Here is a 15,804-nt window from a genome sequence, read left to right as displayed (position 1 = left end):
GTAAGAGAAGACAAGAGAGGAAATTATTATTATTATTAGCGACCGAAAGAAAATCGGTGACTAAATAAAAACATATTTGGTGGTTGCTTTGGTGATTGAAATAAACAATTACATTTAGCGACCGAAAAAAAAACGGTAGTTAAAAATAAACATATTCGGTGACTGATTTGGTGACAAAAATAAACAATTACATTTAGCGACCGAAAGAAAATCGGTGGCTACAAAATAAACATATTTGGTGGCTGATTTGGTGGCTAAAATAAGTAATTACATTTAGCGACCAAAATAAAATCGGTGACTAAAAAATAAACATATTTGGTAGCAGATTCGGTGGCTGAAATAAGTAATTACATTTAGCGACCGAAATAAAATCTGTAGCTAAAAAATAAACATTTTTTGTTGCTAATTCGGTCGCAGATATATTTTTCCTAATTTATTTAAAACAGTCACCACTTTAGCGATTTATGGTTTTGTCACTCTCATTTTCCGTTGCTGATTCGGTCGCTAAACTTACGAACATCATTAACAATTCATTCGGTCGCTATTTCGGTTGCAAATTTGATACTGAAGGTATTCAGTGGCTATTTCGATCGCAAATTGCGACCACTCACTTTCGGTCGCTGAATTCAGTGACTAAATTATTATTTTCTTGTAGTGATTTGCCCTAGTTTCTGCAATTTTATTCTGAGTTCATATTGCGCTGAAAAGTTCCGAAAATACTTACACAAGTAGTGTCATATGTCGTTTGTATCCAATCAAGTAGGCACGTCTGTTCTTGCCGGTTGACTTGATTGCCTTGGTACATTACGATGATCACACGCCCAATTATCTCTGCCTTCGTTCGTGCCTTTCTTTTTTCAAACACCTAAAAATGCAAAGACAATGGGCTCCCTAGAGGTCGTTTGCGCTCCGACGCTCAAGTTAGTACTGGGCTAGGAAACACCGAAACTTAACTGTAAAAAGCTCTCTGTGTAAACTGTGTGTGTATTCGTGTAAGTGTTGCGTACCTTATTAGGTTTTTTTACTGCCCTTTATATACTCTAGGATTTCTACTGTTTCTGCTAACCGCAATTAGGGTTACTGAGGGTGTGCCTTAGTGCCGCTATCACCCACTCTTAGGGAAATCTAGCGCAGGGCTCCCTTACTGGAGTGCAACCTCTGAAGGGATGACCACCTGGGTACCAACTTGTGCACCTAATCTCTGGGGCAATACGTTCTGAGAGTGATGGAGATCAAGTAGAACAGGATTTCACTAATGGAGGAAGAGGCCATCCACCCAAGCATTTAAAATTCTTCCTTCTAGTCTTCTCAAAAATAAAGAAGAAATTAAATAAAGAGAGGACCAAGCCTAAAATAAGACTACAAGCATTCAAGAATGGGCTCCAACTAATATCTCTCTTTGTAATTTCTTTTGTATAAATTTGTAAATAAAATAGAAATAGCTTTAGGAAGGTGCCAAGAGGGAAACCAAAAAGACACCTCTTTTGTAAAGTACCTTAGCCACATAGTTTGTAGGAAAAAGCTAGAAGAAGTGATTCTTCTTAATTCCCTCTCTTGATCAACGGCCAGGACTTAATGCCGCTTGTGCTTCTTTGTTTACGTTAGGCTTTCAAAAATGCGCGCTTCGATCACTGTTCCATCACTTTCAGAAATCCCTTGCACGCTTCATTTTCTTCTTCGAACACTCTTGCTTTCTCTCTTGCGAAAAACCAGAACTTTCAACTCTCATCAATCAAAGGTATGATTTTTATCCATTTATCGCCCCTGTTCTATGATTTCGCTGCTTGATAACTGCCTGAGACTGTTTAAATTTCTGCATTTTAGGTTTATCTATGTTTATTCCTCTGTTCCTCTATTTTTCTGGTTTTCTTCGAGTGTGGGGTTTTTTCTGGTTTTACTAAGTTACGCCATCTCCTTCTTCTAAACCTTCATTTTTTTCTTTTCTTTTCTTGCTTTTTTAGCTTTCTTCGAGATGGCTCGAACGAAAACCACTTCCAACCCTCCACCCAACGTAGATTACAGAGCCTTGTACCCCTGGGCCTCTACTGAGCTTCTCGCTGAGACCTCCTCTCAACTCTAGCGAGGACATGAGGAAGCATCGGGAAGGGGAGCCCGACTGCAAGGGACGGGTATTTGGGAGAGAGAGCGACGCATATGTCTCGGTTCGTCCCAGTGCGAAGGGCAAACTCGTGTGCGCCAATGACCGGGCCAACGATGGAGAGCCCTTCTTGATGGAGATAAAAAAGAAGAGGATTTTACTAATGGAGGAATAGGCCATCCAACCAAACATTTAAAGTTCTTCCTTCTACTCTTCTAAAAAATTAAAGAAGAATTAAATAAAGAGAGGATCAAGCCCAAAGCCAACAAGAAGACTACAAGCATTCAAGAATGGGCTCCAATTAATATCTTTCTTTGTAATTTCTTTTGTATAAATTTGTAAAACATATAGGAGTAGTGTTTAGGAAGGTACTAAGAGGCAAACCAAAAAGACACCCCTTTTGTAAGTACCTTAGGCGTTAGTTTTTAGGAAGAAACTAGAAAGTTGTCTTTTCACACTCCTTTAGGCGCTAGAATAGAAGGATTTGGAAGGTGACCTTTCAAAAGCTTCTCTTGTACTTTGTGACCAGCCCTCTCTATTATAAAAGGGGTGCTTAGGTCTTTGAAATAAAAAGATTGATTTTGTGAGTATTGAACCTCTACCAAATTGGTGAGTGATTGAGAGAGACTTGTGTCTTCTTCTCTTCTAGTCTTATCTTGAGTGAATTCTTGGGCTCTCAAGTGGCGGCAACAACACTCATCTTGAAGCCAACCATCCTTCAAGTGGCGTGCACATTCCAAGAGCTTCATCCAAATAAGTCCATTTTCCCTTCATTCCAAATTACCCATTTTTTTTCTACTTGTTTGCTTTCACTTTCAATCGGTGCAATCTCTTCCTTATGATGTTCTCTTTCATTTGCTGCACTTATATTCAATTTTAATCGGTGCAAATTGGTTGTTCTTGTTGTTTTGGTCACGTCCTCCATGGGTATAAATGCTATATGTTGTGTTCTTGAGTTTCTATCCATGGGTTTGTTGTTCAAAATGGGTTTCTATGTGAGTTTGGCTTGATTTTTGTGTTTTGGTGAGTTCTTGAATGTTAAGAACATTGATCCAATTCTTAAAAAGTGCCTAATCATATTTCAACTCTTGTTGAATCCATAACATGTCCATATCATATTTCCATCATGTTATTGGAATCATATCACTTCTTCTTCTTTTACTTAACTGTCTTTAAACGGATCAAACTCCATCTCCCATTCACTGGCTTCGAGAGGGCGTTGCTAACGAAGATCAATGTGGCCCCCACCTAGCTGCATCCCAACAGCTGGGCCTTCATGAGGGCGTTCACTATATTGTGCAACCACTTTGGGCACCCTCCTTCCGTGGACGTCTTCCTTCATTTCTTTGAAGCCAAGAGCCCCAGGAAGAACCTCTGGGTGAGCTTTAGTGGCGTGACAAGGAGAGTCCTCCTCACGCCTATGATGCGGGGTTCGAGGATGCCCTTGCTCAGGTTGCCTGTGTGCATCCTGAGATGGACACCTCACCCTTCGCGACGTCGAATCGTGTCGTAGATGGGCAGGTCGTGCCTAGGGCCCCTCCTTCTTAGTTTGTATTTGGTCCTCTGATGAACAATGTGCACTCTTCTATTTTTAAATGCTTTGCTTGCTTTCAACTGTCTAAACTGTTTAGCTGCTTTAAACCTTTAAACCTTTAACTGCTTGAACTATTTTCTTGATCTTGACCTATTGAATGCTTCGCCTCAATTTTCATTCTTCGTCTTCGATCATTAACTGTTGCGCCTCGCGCTGACACTTCTAACAACGCCTTTTGACGAATGCTTGAATCTTAGGTAGCACACTTACTTGCCCCCGCCCTACCGTATACTCTTCATTAGCCAGCGGGGGTTTGCACACTAACCTGTAACTGACCTCACCCTCAAACACAAAGGTGAGGAAACTTATGGCGGTCGCTCTTCGAACCTGCTTCATAAGGCATGGCAGAAAGAGACCTTCTAACTGACTTCACTCCTACCTTACTGAGCAAGGAGATACTTTATTGATACCGTTTGCGAGCTCTGCTGTCCTCGCCTTGGCGGTCTCGCTCAAGAGGGAGGCGCACTTCGCGCTATCCCACTTCGAGTTTCTTGGCCCAAGGAGAAATTAGTGCCTGCTCCCTTTCTGTCCTCCATGGGTTTGGGGAAAACTCACCTTCTGGACCGCATTGTCTCCATTACGGTGCTCTCACTCGAGAGAGGGGGTGTTCTCCACGAACCATCCTGCCCAGTCTCGAGACTTCTAGCCCAATGAGAGATTGTGTTGTACAAAGTCAAGGGAGGATTTAACTAGCGAACCTTATTTCTTTCCCCTGGTGTTCTCACTTGAAGGGGAGGGAGGCGTTCTCCGCGAACCATCCTGCCCACCCTTGAGACTTCTAACCCATGGGGAAGGTTTTGAACTGACCTCGCCCTTGCTTGAAATCAGGGGAGGATTTAACTGTGAACTGCGCTGTTCAAACTTGGTGTTCTCACTCGAGGGGGAGGTGTTCTCTGCGAACCTACCTCTCCCGCTCTCAAGACTTCTAACCCAAGGGACAACTTATAACTGACTCCATCTCCGCTCAAAGGAGAAAGAGGATTTTTCTGCTGCACCATTTCGTTCAACCTTGGCGTTCTCACTCGAGGGGGAGGCGTTCTCTGCGAACCTACCTTTCCCGCTCCCGAGACCTCTAACGCAAAGGAACGGTTCGTATCTAACGTCATCTTCGCTCAAAGGCGAAGGAGGATTTCTCTGGTGAACCATTTCGTTCAACCTTGGCGTTCTCACTCGAGGGGGAGGTGTTCTCTGCGAACTTACCTTTCCCGCTCTCGAGACCTCTAACGCAAGGGAACGGTTCATAACTGCATTGTACAAAAATAAGAGAATATACTTCAAACGAAATTTATTGGGTGACCTCATTAAAAAATCCTTATAAGGGAAAAAGAGCGTCCCCTAAGAACTATGTACAATGTTAAAGTTTAACTAAAGTAAAACTTAAGGTTGGTCGCATTCCATGTACGAGGAATCGCGCCTCCCTCCAGCGTCTCAAGCCTGTATGCCTCACTCCCAAGGGCCTCTGTCACTCTAAAAGGACCAGTCCACTTGGGGGACAACTTGTTCTCTAACTGATATGGGTGGGTCTTCCGCATCACGAGGTCGGCGACCTGGAACTAGCGAGGCTTCAGCTTTGAGCTGTGCTTGTACTCCACCCTTCTCTTTAAAGCTTTAGCTTTAATTCTTGCTTCCTCCCTAACTTCATCCAGTTGGTCAGGTTCACCTTTCTCTCCTCGTTGGATTCTTCAGCCACGAAATTCTAGAAGTGTGGCGAGCTCTCCTGGATCTCCACGGGAATCATCGCATCCGACCCATACACCAAGCTGAAGGGTGTCTCTCTGGTGATGGACTGGGGAGTGGTGTGGTAAGCCAACACAATTCTAAGAACCTCCTCTGCCCAGGTTTCTTTGGCCTTCTCAAGCCTTCTCTTCAGACCTCCGAGCAAGACTCTGTTGGCAGACTCGACCTGCCCATTCGTTTGGGGGTGCTCGACTGATGCGAACACCTGCTTTATTCCAACTTCTAAGCATAACTTACCCAACGGGGTTTCTATGTGAGTTTGGCTTGGTTCTTGTGTTTTGGTGAGTTCTTGAATGATTAATAACATTGATCCAATTCTTAAAAATTGCGTAATCATATTCCAACTCTTATTGAATCCATAACATGTTCATATCATATCCATACCATGTTATTGATATCATATCATGGTATGGATATAATATGAACATGTTATGGATTCAATAAGAGTTGGAATATGATTAGGCACTTTTTAAGAATTGGATCAATGTTCTTAATCATTCAAGAACTCACCAAAACACAAGAACCAAGCCAAACTCGCATAGAAACCCATCAAGAACAATAAACCCATGGATAGAAACTCAAGAACACAACATATAGCATTTATACCCATGGAGGTCGTGACCAAAACAGAAAGAACAACCCATTTGCATTGATTAAAATTGAATATAACTGCAGCAAATGAAAGAGGACATCATAAGGAAGAGATTGCACCAATTGAAAGTGAAAACAAACAAGTAGAACAAAAATGGGTAATTTGGAAAGTGAAGGGGAAAATGGACTTATGTGGATGAAGCTCTTGGAATTGTGCATGCCACTTGAAGGGGTGGATTGACTTTAAGATAAGTGTTTCCGCAACTTGAGAGCCCAAGATCTCCCAAGATAAAACTAGAAGAGGAGAAGACACAAGTCTCTCACACTCACTCACCAATTTGGTAGAGATTCTTTACTTTCAAAAATCAATTTCAACTTGTTATTTCAAAGACCCAAGCACCCCTTTTATAATAGAGAGGGTTGGTCACAAATGTACAAAAGAGAAGGAGCTTGAAAGGTCATTCTTCTAGTCCCTTCCCAAACTAGAGCCTAAAGAGAAGGAATAAAGAAGAATCACTTCTTCTAGCTTTTTCCTACAAACTATGTGGCTAAGGTACTTTACAAAAGAGGTGTCTTTTTGGTTTCCCTCTTGGCACCTTCCTAAAGCTATTTCTATTTTATTTACAAATTTATACAAAAGAAATTACAAAGAGAGATATTAATTGGAGCCCATTCTTGAATGCTTGTAGTCTTCTTTTAGGCTTGGTCCTCTCTTTATTTAATTTCTTCTTTATTTTTGAGAAGACTAGAAGGAAGAACTTTAAATGCTTTGGTGGATGGCCTCTTCCTCCATTAATGAAATCCTCTTTTACTTGATCTCCATCAAGTTGTTCACGTGCCATGCATGCAGCTTCCCTAGGAAACCCTAACCCTCATAGGCCTTCGTGGCTTCCAAGACTCTGTACTCGTGTCGCGCCCATTTGCGCAATCCACACCACACGCATGGGCACCTTGTGACCTAGGCTTCCCCCTACTTCTGGGCGTTTTACTGATAACTGATGTGCTTTCTGGGACCCACCTTTCGTGGTCCAATTCAGTTGTTTGAGTCGCCGATGCCCGATGTCACATAGGCCTCACTCTGTTGCCGAGGACACGTCGGCACACCCTGGTGATCGACATCCGACCACTAATCGACACCCTGGCTCGTGCCGCTTGCGAGACACTGGCTCATGCCGCTTGTGGAACCTAGCTTACGTGGCCCACCATTACTAGCAGTCAACGATGTCCGAGGACTGGTCGGTACAATTTTGATAAAAGTTATTTTTTGTTTAGTTCTTACCGTTAATATATGTTAGGTGTTAAAATTGAAGAGAAAGCAAGCTTGAGTTTTCGTGAAGTATTTGGGGGAAACATAAAGATAACATGCCAACTGAACTTACATAAGATAGTTGTTTTATTTGTAATACTTTGAAAACCCAATTTGTTGACCATATCACAGTGAAATAAAATGTAAAAATATCCTAACCAATCATTACTAAAAAACCTTGAAATGACTCCCTACTCATTTCATGTAACTGGTGTGTTACTTCTTCATCAAAAGCATATTGTATATATTTATATTAATATTGATTCATTAATGACTACTAAATTGTCTTCATCCCATTATATCATCCTAACTATGCTTCTATCTATTTTGTGAACCAAAGAAACTGTGTTGTGGCTGTAGCCAAAAGTTTCTAATACATCATCAGTGTTTCACTACACAATGGGAACTGCAGCATTGAGCTGTATGGATTGGATGAGATCAGAGTCTGGCAAGTTGAGGGGAGGCAAGGAAAAAGGACTCTGTGTGGAGCTACCTTTTCTCATCTCTTGCATTGTAAGTAAAGCTGCCACTGTGTTTCTGAATATCCCTTCTTCTGCTACTGTGATGGCCTCTTTTGCTTCCTTTGCTCTTTCTGCTTCTTTCTCAGCTGGGAACACTGCATCAATTATGCATTCACATTCCTTCACAAGTTTTGAAATTAGATCTGTTCTGAAAAAGGGCTGCTCCAGCACTTTCTGAATGAATGGCAAACGCAGAAGCCCCCCTGTCCTCTTGTCATATTTCTTCATAATTTTAGCCAATCCTACAGATTTCATTGTTCTCACTTTATGCAATCATTTGTTATTAGCTACTTTAAATTATCTTAGTGTGCTGATAGGTAGACAATCACTAAATTGTTCTATATTACCACGGTTAAAGATAGGAAGAGAAATTATCTTTTTTACTGAAATATAAATCTAAGTGAAGAGAGAGAAATTTTGAAAGATTATAAATTGATGTACTAACTATATAATTGTCAAAATAACATTTTTTATTTATGGAGATAGATAATTTTGAAAATTAGTAAACTGATGTCTTTAAGTATATACTTGTTAAAATAACATTTTTCATGTGAAGAGATAGATAATTTTGAAAAGTAATAAACTCATGTGTTTCACTATACCATTGTTTAAATTAACATTTTTCACTATCTTATATATTAACAAATTATTGTGTAATATGAAGTTTAGAACATGGTACCTGTGTAATTGATGTTGCTATAATTTACTAAGAGAACCATTTCACCGTGGAAATCAACAATAGCTTTTCTCATTTTCGCCATCTCATCTTTATAATCAGCTTGTGCAGGTTCACTACCATTTGGTCCCCATAAATCAACTACTCTCTTGATTCTCTGTTGGATTTCCTGCACCAAATTTATTTATCTACTTATGAAAAACACTCTTCCCAACTCATATCTTTACAACATTTATTAAGAAATTAAAGTAATTTAATGCTAATAAGTTATTACATTCAAAAGGAAAGGCACTGTTACGTTTTTTAAATAATCATCTGATTTTTGTTTCTACTTCATAAAGTATACATTCATTAAAGATTAAATAAAAACAAGAATATAGTTAATAAAAAATAATTAACATTATTTTAAACTTTGATAAGGACAAATAAATAACACCAAATAAATCTCTTTGTTGTTCACATCTAATTCAACAACAACACATAATTTATACCTATATAAGGGGAATTTCCCTCTTTAACTGTCATTTTATTTTATTTCAATTTTTCTTCATAATTATATTTTATTTTATTATTTTAAAAATATATGAGAGAAGATATTTGTCATTTTGTGAACAATTTTAATTTTATATCTCAAAAGAATAACAGAAGAGATAACACTATTTTTAAATTAAAAAAAAAAATTAAATTCAAAAAAAAAAATTCAAAACTAAACATTGCAAAATGAGGCTTGTTGAGAAGCATTGCACAATTGTATTTTTTTTTTCTGTTTTTTTCATTTTCTATTTTCATATTCAAATTTAAAATATGAGAAATCGTAGTTTCCATCCAGAACCACGAAATCAACCAGTAAGTCTTGTTTTTCAATTATAAAGTAGAAGATGGAAATGCAATGTCTGAATTTACTTCTTTTTTTATTCATTTATGCATGTCTTTGACATTGTATGATGATAATATTGTTATTATTGTACTGACACAAATAACGTCATAAAATATATGAAGACAACAATTTAATCAAACATATAACAAAACTATTAAAGAAAATAACAACAAAAAAAAGAATAGTAGGATTTTGTTCATTGAATAAAAAAATGAAAGGGAGAAACGTACCAAATAAAAGTGTGTCGGTGGGAGTGAGAGGGGTTAGTATATGAGAAAGAGAGGGCTTAGGGAGAAAAGGGAAGACGCATTAGTCTATGAGCAAAAGGAATGAGAAAATGGATCGGGAGAGGGAAGAACAAACAAGTGGAACACTTACGTTTTGGGATTTGATTGAGAGGGTTAAGAATACGGGGGGTGATGGAGGATATGGAGGGGAAGTGGTTGACGGTGGTGGTAAAGGATAGGAACAATTTGACTAAGTCTCTTTGCGGGTCCAAGACAAAGAAAAGATAAACATATTTCATTATATTTTCTTCTTTTGTATATAATATTTTTCATGATTAATGTTGATTGATAGTGTCACGTGTATTGTAATGATAAAAATAAAAAATGCCGATACATAGGGGTGAAAGTATGTTTTCGCTAGTAATAATAAACACGATTTACTACAACTACATTGAAACTTGATGCATGGACCTAACCTAACGCGTAAGAGATAGGAAATGTGGGGCAAAATGTGGTTGTAAAAGTACTAAAACAATTGAACAATTAAAATACATTTTTGAAAATAAAATCTCCCATTTTCAAAATTAATAGGTTCAAGAAATTTAAAGGCTCAGCCAAACACGTTCAACGCTCTTCCAAGTAAAAACCATCATATGCTCTATTTTCTACATTTTACCTTCCCCACTCACTCAAAACATTAGAGATTGGGCATTAATGAGTCATGGGCATTACATAATCTAAATAATTGGTAGCTAATTAGATACCAATTTAAAAAATATTTATCAATAATAAAAATTAATTTAGATATTAAAAAAAGTCTATAAAATAGTATCTAATTTAGTCAATATAACAACTAATTATTTTTTGTCTATAAAATTTGTTTTTATTTAGTGATTTGCTAGTAGTGTTTATTCTTGTTTTAAAATTGTTGTATTATTGATAAATAGTTTCTAAAACCTTGGGTAGCTAATTAGATACCAATTTAGAAACTATTTATCAATAATAGAAACTAATTTAGATATCAAAAAAAATTTAGTGTTTATTGTTGTTTTAATTTCTAGAGCAAAAGTTCATTTATTTCAAATTAATATTAGATCTTGAGACATACACAAGTGTTTTGTCAGACCGACTAACACATAGATTTTGTTTATATATCTTCATCTAACAAACTTTCACTTTGACAAACGATAAAAACATGTGGTCTTAAGCACTTCATGTTATGACTCTAACATTATAAATGTTTATTCTATGTTGAAGATAATGTCTTTTGTGTTTATCTTTTAAGAAGATATCACAAAAATATGTTCACATTCGATCACTTAAACAATGTGCTAAAGTTGTTCCACGTCAATAACTTTTCTAAAACAAGAGAATGACAACCTTATAAGGTCCTACACTTTTCTCCAATTTCGAAAAAAGTTGACTCACGTAGGTCTGATATGGCATCTCATATATTAGAATGTTGTTGAAGAAAAGCTATGCATTAATAATGTTGCATGAAGAACATTTAATACGCCTCTATGTTTAGATGTGGATTGCAACAATTCTTTCTTCTTAATCTCTATATAGAAAATATTTTAAAGGAGAAGGGTTGATGACAATAACTATGAATATAAGCTCTGGTAATCTTCAAGCAATCCTTGCGTCCTAGTTGTAAGACAAGAGCATTGTTTGTGTTCTTTAGCAACATAAAAGAGTACTCTTTATTTTGTATCCATCTTAGGACGTCAACCTCTTTTAGAAAGCAAATATGTAATCTTTTAGATGACTTTCTTTATAATTCGTTGTTTAGCTAGGAATGACTATGATCCAAAACTACTTGGTCTTAGTCATGAGTGGTTATGTTTCAAACAATAATCAATCTTAGTTAGGAGAGGAGTGTTTGTGTTCCAAACAATACTTGGTCATAGCTATTTTCCAAACAATGTTCGATCTTAGCCAAAGGTGACTACATTTCAAACAATACTCAATCTTGACCAAGAGTGAATGCAGTCCAAATAATAATAAGTTTTTAGTAAGAGTAGATGGAGTCCAAAGAATACTTGTTTTCTATCTTAGTAACATTTGTATGCTAGTGAAACTTAATCATATTGATAAAAAATTTAACGTACTTTGAATTTTCAAATGAATCAATATAAAAACATATATTGTAATTCTCTTTCAACTTTAATATTTTTGAATGATATAATATTGATCTACAACTATCTAAAGGATGAGAGTTTTGTTAAAACAAGTTTTACAAATTTTTTATAGTTGTCTATCAACTTAAAGTTGTATCTGACTACTTTTATCAAATAATATTCTTACAAAAACTCATTGATATAATGTATTTGTTAAAACTTCGTCTAAATGCTTTTATTAAATGTTGGTTTTGCAAAAAAAAAAAATTAAAAAATTAAATACACAATTTAAGTCTTTTTTTTATGTAATTTTGCTTATGTTCTCACTGATAAATGGAAAATTTGTATCTCATTTGTATTTCATTATATAATCGATATAATCATATCTATTAAAATAATTATTAAATAATTTATACATAAAAACTAAATATAAAAGTAAAAAATTCATAATATTATAAAAAAATCAATGTATAAAGATGTGTATTTTATTTCCTAAAAAAATCATAATTATACATTTTTTAAAATAAAATAACAAATTGACTAAGAGTGTTTTTAATCATAAAAAATAGGATATATATATATATATATATATATATATATATATATATATATATATATATATATATATATATGAAGATGAATATAATAATATATGGAAATGTGACAAATATTCGTACACTACAAAAAGAGAGGGTTTTAATGCAGATTATTTAGCGGATGTTGATATAATCCTAGGAATTGATTTAATTAACGGAGGTTTTTTTAACCTTCATTAAGTTCTGAAGGTTATTCAAAAACCTCAGCAAAATAACGAAGGTTTTTTTTAACCTTCGTTAAATTCCAAAGGTTTATTCTAAAATCTCAGCAAAATAACAGAGAATTTTTTAACCTTTGTTAAATTTTAAAGGTTTTTTCTAAAACCTCAACAAAATAACAGAGACTTTTTTTTACTTTCGTTGAATTCCAAAGATTTATTGTAGAACCTCAATAAAACACTCCAGATTTTTCAAACTTTAATAAATAACTATAATTAAATCTATTTATAAATAAATAATTAAACACTACATAGTTTTAATATAACTAAATTCTCTAAAATTTTAAATGTGTAACTTTACATTACAAATAAGTATTCTAAAGTTTCAGAAAATTATTTTAAAAACTTAGCAAAATAACCTTAGATAATAAATATATCAACAACTAATCTTGGATAACAAGTATTTCAACAGTATTTGTATATTTTTTTATGATTGATGATAGTTGGTTTATATAATTCCTAGTTTTTTTGTTACGATCTCATACTTCAAAAAACTTTACTTATTTTTTTTTTAACTTTTGATGTATGTATATTTTATTTGCAATTTTAGTTTTAGTTATAATTTTTAATATTTTATTCTCATAATTTTGAAATGTTTTAAATTAAGACATTTATTTTAAAATGCATTTAATAATTAATTTACTGTGAAAGTGAGAAGTGATAAAATTAATTTCTTCTCGCAATATGTTCTTGCAATCTTTAGCCAAGAGCACACGTGACTTTGAAGCCCACATCTGATTAGATAATACAATTATTTAGGATATATAAAGCAGTGATAAACACTAGTTGTTGTCGAGTTAGGTAACAATGGCTTGTAACCCAAGTTGGGATAGTAAGGTGATGGAATAAGCAATATTGGAGTAAGAAGAAGATAGTGTCTTATTTAGTGTTTCTTCTCCTTAGATATAATAGACATAAGTGTGACTAAATTATGATTCCTTGTTAGCATGGTCGTCGTCGGCCATTGAGTCAGTGCTGGAGAGCAGTGTGTCTACGGTAGAAGAGAGAAGCTAGGAGGATCGTTAGAGATGGTGAAAATAGGGTTGAAGGTTATTTCAAACGACAAGTCATTTTATGAAAATTTTGAAACTCATTATATTTTATGGAAGTTCTTAAACCCATGATATTTTACGGAGATTTTTAAACCAATGGTATGTAATGAAGGTTTTGAAACTCATGATATTTTACGGAGATTCTTAAACTCATGATATTTAACATGAGTTTTGAAAGACTTTTCCTGAGGTTTTTTAAAAACCTCGGAAAACACGTTCTCCAAAGATGGTTTAGCGGAGGAAACTGCAACCCTTGATAAATGACTTAATAAAGATTTTAATTCTGGATAATGTAAAAATAAACTCTCATTAAAACTATTTTTTATAGTAGTGATATATCTTTACATACACTTGTTAATATAGTGCGAACATTACTTACAAATACACATGTATTTTTTTATCTCTAACTATCAATCCTTACACCTTTTTAATTTTATTTTTTTACTACTAGTATAATTTTTATTTGATAAATTTTAACATAAAACTTACTTAAAATTCAAAAAATTAAACTTTCTAGGTCCGTTTTAACAAAACATCTTAATTGTTTTAAAGGAACTAATATGAAATATTTTTATAATTTAAAGGGAAAAAATATTGAATACGTACATATATACATATTTATAACTTAATATATTTAAGTGATAAATAAAAATTGAATATATTTAAACACTGATGTGTCCACCTAAAAAAAAATAAGAATTAAATTCACTATTTACCTTTATTAGAAACTGTTTTTAGTTCTTTTTCACTCTAGTCCCTCTTATGTAAAAAAATACTACCTATAAATTTTGTGTTCGACTTCTGATAATGTTACCCTCGTAAAATTGTGCACATAATTTCACTTTTCAATTATATAAGTTTATCCAATTATAGATTATATTGTGCTCAAGATTAACAATTAAAAAAACCAATGGCTCTCGCATGTAAAACCCATTCTTTTTGGTAATTCAAAATATTATATGATGTACGTGAGGAAAATCTTTTCTATAAATATTTTATTTGGAAAAAAAAATAATGAAATTAATTTAAAATTAGTTTACACACAAATGAAAAATAAAAATTTAGAAAATTTATATAAATTATCTCCTTTTTGTTTAAATTAATTTTAATTTATCTCCTTATTGTATTGTTTTAAAAGTGTTTATAAAAAAATGTTCCCATGCTACATGCGAAAAATATAAATCATTGGTTATAATAAACAATAGTAGTTTAGTTTTATTAATTACGTTTTCACAGCTGGTCAACACTACCTCCACTCTAATCATATTCACCAACATAGGTAATGCAAAACTTTCAATCTTTTACACTTAACTAAACGTTCAAAAGAATATTCCTAAGGAATAAACTAGGAGAGTATGATGAAGAACACACACACAAAATAATTCCCTCTGAAAAGACACTTTTTCCTCTAATAATTAAACTATGACATGTAATTGCGTGATTGCTTAAAACAAGGATTATGTACACACTCTCTACTATTTCACACCATCAAATCAAAAGAAATTGAAATAATAGTAGATGTAAATAAAGAATAATATCAAGTAATGACAATAAATAGAAACAATAAGTTTATCAAATGGGTGTTTTGTATTAATATTTAGATATCTCCTTTGGACCAAAAACATGTTTTATTTTTATATATAAAAACTTTATTTAACAAAAGAAGCATACACTAAATTACGATTCAAATATAACATAACTTATGAGAAATTAAAAAAGAATTTGAAAGTGAAAATAGATTAGTCGGGTGTGAGGAAGAACATTACCATGTGGCGAATAATGAAATCCTCCTCTTTCTCCATGAAGAAGCCATTGAACTTGTCTATGTCATTGTTCAACAAGCACATGAACTCATTCTCGGTTTTGCCATATTCGAAGGACCCATTCAACAACGTTGGTGCCTCCGATATGAGACGCACGAGCTTCTTCAATTCCTTGTACGACAAGTACTTGTCCCTCCACTCCGGCAACGACTCCTGAATCTGTTGCTTCAGTCTCTTTCCAAACTTCATAACTTCAAAACCAACTTTTTTAAGGAAAAACAAATAAATAGTGTGAAGAAGATGAAATGCGAAAATGGGTTGGTGTAATATGAAAATGCGATGAAGGTAGAAAAAGAAAAAGGGTTACTGGGGAATTTATTAGCTAAGGTTTGCTAGAATATTAGAAAGCATATGCTTGGCGTGATGAA

The 15,804-nt window shown here is 34.4% G+C and overlaps 1 protein-coding gene across 1 annotated transcript; it reads right to left on the bottom strand.

The window, feature by feature from the left end:
* Positions 1-7,395: 7,395 nt before the first annotated feature.
* LOC137819629 (SPX domain-containing protein 3) lies at positions 7,396-15,804 on the bottom strand. The gene is made up of 3 exons (XM_068623531.1): positions 15,380-15,804; positions 8,527-8,692; positions 7,396-8,089 (listed from the first exon to the last, which is right to left on the bottom strand). Exons 1-3 carry the CDS (start codon positions 15,623-15,625, stop codon positions 7,719-7,721), a joined length of 783 nt encoding a protein of 260 aa, XP_068479632.1. The 5' UTR covers positions 15,626-15,804; the 3' UTR covers positions 7,396-7,718.

Source organism: Phaseolus vulgaris, chromosome 10, assembly GCF_000499845.2.
Source record: "Phaseolus vulgaris cultivar G19833 chromosome 10, P. vulgaris v2.0, whole genome shotgun sequence".
NCBI lineage: Eukaryota > Viridiplantae > Streptophyta > Magnoliopsida > Fabales > Fabaceae > Phaseolus > Phaseolus vulgaris.
The sequence above is the reverse complement of the archived record's forward strand: the minus strand, read 5'-3'. Positions and strand labels throughout refer to the sequence as shown.